Source organism: Dendrobates tinctorius, unplaced genomic scaffold (genome assembly GCF_039654945.1).
Source record: "Dendrobates tinctorius isolate UK_male_01 unplaced genomic scaffold, ASM3965494v1 ptg000019l, whole genome shotgun sequence".
Classification (NCBI taxonomy): Eukaryota; Metazoa; Chordata; class Amphibia; order Anura; family Dendrobatidae; genus Dendrobates; species Dendrobates tinctorius.
This window is the reverse complement of record NW_027361687.1, coordinates 46,133,716-46,140,947: the sequence shown is the minus strand read 5'-3', so window position 1 is coordinate 46,140,947 and position 7,232 is coordinate 46,133,716. Positions and strand designations below refer to the sequence as shown.

The 7,232-nt window shown below is 40.9% G+C and overlaps 1 protein-coding gene across 7 annotated transcripts in view; it reads right to left on the bottom strand.

The window, feature by feature from the left end:
• Positions 1–630: 630 nt before the first annotated feature.
• ARHGEF2 (Rho/Rac guanine nucleotide exchange factor 2) overlaps positions 631–7,232 on the bottom strand; it is a 151,250-nt gene continuing 144,648 nt past the window's right edge. For all 7 annotated transcript variants that reach the window (XM_073566940.1, XM_073566941.1, XM_073566942.1 and 4 more), the window contains 4 exons: positions 7,007–7,057; positions 5,171–5,611; positions 4,887–5,073; positions 631–4,529 (listed from right to left, as the gene is read on the bottom strand). In XM_073566940.1, the coding sequence (XP_073423041.1) occupies positions 4,444–4,529; positions 4,887–5,073; positions 5,171–5,611; positions 7,007–7,057 (765 nt within the window). In that variant the 3' untranslated portion in view covers positions 631–4,443. The remainder of the gene's footprint in view (positions 4,530–4,886; positions 5,074–5,170; positions 5,612–7,006; positions 7,058–7,232) is intronic.

Sequence of the window (7,232 nt, the reverse complement as noted above, 5' to 3'; positions counted from 1 at the left end):
GGATATGCGGGGCCTCCGGGCTTTCACAAGATGCCGGTGCACCAGAGCACCACCGCTGAACCTGCGGCACCAACCTGGGAAGGGAATGTGATAATCGCCTGTCAGTGACGGACCAGGACTGCTCCAGAATTGCCCGACTCCTGCTGCCACAGTATTTGTAAGTATATTCCGACTACAAGACGCACCCACCTTTTCCCTCAAAATATTTTGGGAAAAAAGTGCGTCTTATAGTCCAAAAAATATGGTAATTTCTCCATCTTCTCAATGGTCTGACTTGTCGTGTATCGGACTACAACAACTGCTGAGAAAAAAAAAACGAAAAATACGGATAGCAAGTGAGAAGAAAATCGTACCAATTTTCTGGATGAAAATGAAAATGATTTTTCACACTCTTTATTAGCCCATGTGGCAACATTTCACTTCCATATCAGAGAAATGTTCTGCTATGGATCCAAAACATTGCCACATGGGCTAATAAAGAGTGTGCTACTCTTTTCACAATTAATCAGGGGTGATAGATACAAGAGCTTCTCACAAAATTAGAATATCATCAAAAAGTTAATTTATTTCAGTTCTTCAAAACAAAAAGTAAAACTCCTATATTATATAGAGTCATTACAAACAGACTGATCTTTTTCAAGTGTTTATTTCTGTTAATGTTGATGATTATGGCTTACAGCCAGTGAAAACCCAAAAGTCATCTCAGTAAATTAGAATAATTAACAAAAACACCTTCAAAGGCGTTTAAAAAGGTCTCTTAAGACTGTTTCAGTAGGCTCCACAATCATGGGGAAGACTGCTGACTTGACAGATGTCCAGAAGGCAGTCATTGACACACTCACCAAGGAGGGTAAGCCACAAAAGGAGAAGAAGCTGGCTGTACACAGAGTGCTGTATCCAAGCATATTATTGGAAAGTTGAGTGGAAGGAAAAAGTGTGGTAGAAAAAGGCGCACAAGCAACCAGGATAACCGCAGCCTTGAAAGGACTGTTAAGAAAAGGCCATTCAAAAATTGGTGGAGATTCACAAGGAGTGGACTGCTGCTGGAGTCATTGCTTCAAGAGCCACCACACACAGACGTATCCAAGACTTCGGTTACAAGTGTCGCATTCCTTGTGTCAAGCCACTCATGACCAATAGACAACGCCAGAAGCATCTTACCTGGGCCAAGTCGAAAAAGAACTGGACTGTTGCTCAGTGGTCCAAGGTGTTGTTTTCAGATGAAAGTAAATTTTGCATTTCATTTGGAAATTAAGTTTCCAGATAGTGATGACAGAGCATGTTCCCACTATTCTGTACTCGCCCAAATATCGCTGTACTCGCGGTACTTGGCGAGCACAAAGCATTCCCGGGATTATTCGGCAGGAGCACGGGTCTCTGCCCTGCAAGTTTGGCACTCTTTAGGGCGTCAAGCAACATGCAGGGATTGTCTGCCACGCACTGTAATGCCACAGCCATCTTTGCTGGGGTATTACAATGATTGGCTGGCCGCACAACGTCATCAGGTCTATATCAGACCTGGCGCCGCCCTGCTCGGCCCAGTCGCCTCCATTATCACATAGTGTAGGGAGGGTTGCTGCTGAGATAGGGACAGATTTGTGCTTTTATTAGTTTGTGTGGGTATACCATCACATAATCCACAAATCCAGCTAAACCAACAGTTCTTCTAAGGACTAATAACGGAGTATACAATTTGCAGTGCTAGGTAGGCAGGGAGTTTATGTGCGTATATACACATCAGTGCAAGGCATGCAGGCATTGTATGTGGGTATATAGATATCATTGCATACACCAAGAGGGTCCATTCCATTACTGTCTGCTGCTGCCTATTACATATATTGACCGTATATTATTTATATATATATATATATATATATATATATATATATATATATATATATACACACACACACACACACACATCCCCAGGTATTAGTGGCAGGAATAATTTTTTGGGCATCCTAATCCTGATTATTTTTTTCCAAAGCAATCCAGAGCCCCCTATTTCCTCAATTTGTTTGTTGACACTGCAGAATACAGTCAGATCCTTTTCATAGTACAGCAAGAAAATCCAGCTATTTTAAACAGGGTTGCCCATCCCAGCCATCACATCTGAATGCGCAGAAATTTGACATTTTTGTTGTACTGTTAAATTTTTTTTTTGGAGTGTCTTATAGAATTTCTTGACACCATTTTGCTGCCCTAAAAATACATAGCTGCCAAAAAAATATTTAGCTACAGGGCAGATATTTTACACCATGTTTTGTCCGCCACACAGATCACATATCATTGCGCTGAAAATGGTGCCATTTCAGGCCTCTATATAATTTTTTTTGTTGTGTCTTATCTTAGCCTACTTGACACAATTTAGCTGGGCAAAAAAAAATAAAAAAATACAGGCCACATAATGAACAGTCTGGTATCTCCTTCAGACGGCTGATCTATCTGTGGGCAACAAATTGTGGCATTTCAGGCCTTCATTCTCCTTTTTTGGCTGTCTTACCGTAATTCTATATAGTATTTTCCTGTAAAAAAACAACAAAAAAAACATACAGGCCACATATTGAACAGTGTGGTATCTCTGTCAGAACTTCCAATTTTGTGTTAAACATACAAACATTTTACAACCTTGGACTTTGGAAGTTTGCCAAATCATGACATATAATGAGACTTTTAGTTCCATTGCAAGAATTTTCCATATGAATACATTTTATTGACCAGCAAAGCAAAAATAATAATTTTTTCTCCACTTTTTTTTGTGTTTTATCACAACAAAAAACCCCATGAATTTTCATACAATATTAAGTCAGGCTATGTACAGACTCCTCTCCATATTTATATTATATATACATATACAAAGATTTCTGTTAAATATTTTAGATTTTTGGATATTCTTAAAAAAAAAAAATCTCCAAAACCGCTGATTTATCATTGAGTGTCCATGATTGGGTGGTCATTTATCTGTGCACACATTTTGGTCTTCTGAAGAAAAGGCTCCGGTGTTAAAACAGCCGTTTCCAGTAAGAGACAATGAAAAAAAAAAAAAAAAATCAGATATTTCCCTCCAGGGGTATATAGAGGATGAATTTGTACTACAATTATTGTTATTGATTTATTTATTTTAAAGCAGCTATACTTTAGATTTCTGCTTTTTGGAGTAATTATTAAAACATAAATTCTTAAAACAAAAAAATAAAATAAAATTCAGAAGTAAAAAAAAAATTCCTTATGAAACAAAACAGGACCGCGATAAAATCTAAAATTATTTACATGAGATTGTTTCGTACAAAATATAAATAGGATCGATGGTTGGAATAGTAGAAGATTTGTGAAGCAGCTTTACAAGAAATAACATGGGAAAAATAAGAAAGTCGGAGGAAGGAAGGAGATGACGAAGAGAAATAAGATGTTGAAATGCGACATCAAATCCAAATATTTCATAAAAACCAAACACTACAATTAAAAAAAGAATTCAACATTTTTTTTTTACTTGTTCTATACTTTTTTGTTTTCCTGGTCAGTGATTCTTGGGAGTATAGGATTTTTATTTATTGTATCAGAGCAAAACCTTTAGATCGAGAAGGGATTGTCCTAGTGGTGGAGAACCCCTTTAAGGTTCTTAATCAGATGGAATCATATCTTTAAAAATTGATCCATCTTCCATCGTTATGGTCAAGCTTGGAGAGAGATTCTAAAGATTAGGTGGTCGGAGTGCTGTGAAAGAATAATTGTGTGTGCAGAACCATGGGGAAACAGAAAATTCTATTCACCTGCCTAGGAGGACATCGCAATGGATCAGACAATCCGCATTTCAACAATTAAAAACGTGACTTGCTTGGCTTCCTTACCTAAAAACGGCTTAACAGTCATAAAATGCCTCCCCCGAAAGACGAAGATGAACCATGGAGATTGATTAAAATAAGAAAAAGAGACTAGTTATTTTCTGCTACTCAGACCTGTTTGGATGTCTCAAACAATAACTTAAAAAATTTTTTGATTGCATAAAAATAATAAATAAATAAATGTGGGCCATTCGAGCAGGTCAAAGTATGCAACAGTACAAGTCTCTAAGCAAGCTGTGGTGCCACAGTCACTTTGTGGATGTAGGGAGAGAGACAAAAGTTCCAAAATTTCTTGTATTTTTTTAATGTAGGTGTCTTTAGCCAACATTTGCTGCAAGAGTCTATGTAATTCTTTTCTACGCCCGGGCACCACCACATCCATGTTGGTCTTTATCAGTCTAAACCATTCCGAGGACATTTTTATTGGTCAAATCTCCAGGGAATTTTATTTTGAAGTCTATTCATTTGTTTATAAAAAAAAAAAAAAAAAAAAATATTTGGGAAGGAATTGAGTAATTTATTTCTCCATTAACAGTATCAGTCACTTCATTTCACCACTCCCTTGGATGGAGCAGTTCGTCCATCTTGTGTCAAGAGGCCCTCAACTTTCTGAAGAGTCCACCTCTGCATCTCGAAGGTCGTGAATGCTTTCGGCCTCTTCTGGAATGTCCTGCATTCTCAGAAACTCTGTAAAGACAAGTTTGTGAGATTATGTAAAAAAGAATGGTTCTCCTTTATAGAAAAGGGGTGGTACCAGTCAAACACATATCGCTTGTATGTAGGAGGATGGATAACACTCAAATCACTAAAATGGGAAGTCGCAACATTCATTACTCCTTATGGCACAAGCTCGGTGAGAAGAAACTTAATTTGGGCTGTGGTCATGCTGACACCCTGTCGCTTATTCATTTTTTGTGGGCTGACTAAAAGAGTCAAGGACTATAGTCTTTATTATGTTTCTGAAGAGACCATGGAGGACATTATTAGACTGTCCTCTTCGATATTATGGTTGGCTTAGCTGCCTTAGTCATGAGTGTCTCTTACCTCGCGTGCTTGACGGTGAAGTTGGTGGACCACCACCCTCTTCTTCAGACGATTCCGTGTCTGCAATCTCCGGCAGTCTTTCTAGCTCGGTTAGATCACTCAAATCATCCTTTAGGTCTGGATCATCTTGAAATGTGATGATGGGGAGTGGGCCATCCAACACAGTAGAACGTTGGTCATGGTTTGACTGTGTAGATGGAGATGGGGTAAAAGACAAAGGTTTATGTCTAAAAACTATAATTTGGGATCAGATTAGATGTTAATGTAAGGAAGAACCTTCTTACCTGGGGTGGTGTGAATGTTTGATACAAGGCATCTCCGTCAGGCAGGCTTCTTCTCCTGGGATCAATTGCTCTGCAAATCCTGCCAATCCCTATTCCGCTACTGTTGCCTTCTCTCTGCAACTGGGCCACTTGTTTTTTTGCTTCTTCCAGTTCCCTTTCCAGTTTGTTTCTGATCTGCTCACTTTCTCTAAGCCGGGTTTCCAGAGTCCCCGATTCCTGTGCCCGTTCTTCACACTGCCTCCGGCTGCGTCTCAGCTCTTCCTGTAGTAGAGTGTGCTGTCGCTGCAGCAGGGTCAGTTCGGTCCCGGGTTTATCAAGACTTTTGGACAAGGGCTCTGCCACAGTCAAGTCCCGGGAATTGGTACGGGATAGACTTTCCTTTTTATCACTGCTATCTGGAATCTGGAGGCTCAACAAGCTGTCCTGCTGTGCGACCACACCCTGCAGAGGTAAGGACAATGATCTCAAACAACGCTCTCTCTACGGTTGGGCCAGGTGGTATAATACACTCATATTGCCAAAGTTATACAAAGCTCAAAAAAATAAAAGGAACACTTAAAAAAACAGAATATAACTCCAAGTAAATCAAACTTCTGTAAGAAATCAAACTGTCCACTTAGGAAGCAACACGCTTTGATAGTCAATTTCCCATGCTGTTGTGCAAGTGGAATAGACAACAGATGGAAATTATTGGCAATCAATAATGCAGGACCGCTACCTCAGCCTTTGTGCAAGGAGGAACAGGAGCTCTGCAAAAGCCCTGCAAAATGACCTCCAGCAGGCCACAAATGTGCGTGTCTGCACAAACGGTTAGCAACCAACTCCATGAGGATGGTCTGAGTGCCCGACGTCCACAGATGGGAATTGTGCTCACAGCTCAACACCGTGCAGCCCTCCAAAGAAATGCCAACCTACACCATTACTGACCCACTGCCAAACCGTTCATGCTGAAGGATGTTGCAGGCAGCAGATCGCTCTCCAAGGCGTCTCCAGACTCTGTCACATGTGCTCAGTGTGAACCTGCTATCATCTGTGAAGAGCACAGGGCACCAGTGGCGAATTTGCCAATCCTGGTGTTCTGCGGCAAATGTCAAGCGTCCTGCACGGTGCTGGGCTGTGAGCACAACCGCCATCTGTGGACGTTGGACCCTCAGACCACTCTCATGGAGTTGTTTTTTAATCATTTGTGCAGACAAATGCACATTTGTGGCCTGCTGGAGGTCATTTTTCAGGGCTCTGGCAGTGCTCCTCCTGTTCCTCCTTGCACAAAGGCTGAGGTAGCGGTCCTGCAGATGGGTTGTTGCCCTCCTACGGCCCCCTCCACGTCTCCTGGTGTACTGGCCTGTCTCCTGGTAGTGCCTTCAGCCTCTGGACACTACGCAGACAGACACAGCAAAACTTCTTGTCACAGCTTGCATTGATGCGCCATCCTGGATAAGCTGCACTACCTGAGCCACTTGTGTGGGTTGTAGAGTCCGTCTCATGCTACCACGAGTGTGAGAGCACAACCAACATTCAAAAGTGACCAAAACATCAGCCAGAAAGCATTCGTACCGAGATGTGGTCTGTGGTCCCCACCTGCAGAACCACTCCATTATTGAGGATGTCTTGATAATTGCCAATAATTTCCATCTGTAGTCTATTCCATTTGCACAACAGCATGTGAAATTGATTGTCAATCAGTGTTGCTTCCTAAGTGGACAGTTTGATTTCACAGAAGTTTGATTTACTTGGAATTATAGTCTGTTTTTTTTAAGTGTTCCCTTTATTTTTTTGAGCAGTGTATATCATGCATGATATAGTATTCATGTCCTTTATCCCTTGTGACACTCTCACCTGTAAGCCATGTAACAAGTTGTATAGGCTTGAAATCCTCAGCAGAGCCTCCTACAAGGTGAAAGAACAGAGTTGAGAGTCAATCCAATTTATCCTCAAATCACTTCAATATTTATCTCCTAGCATCTTTTCAGTATACCAAAGAAGGGATAAGACCTGCACATGGTATACTGGAGGGAGGGCAGAGGGTCAGCACTCTGCACGCATGAGAAGGAGGGCCAGAGAG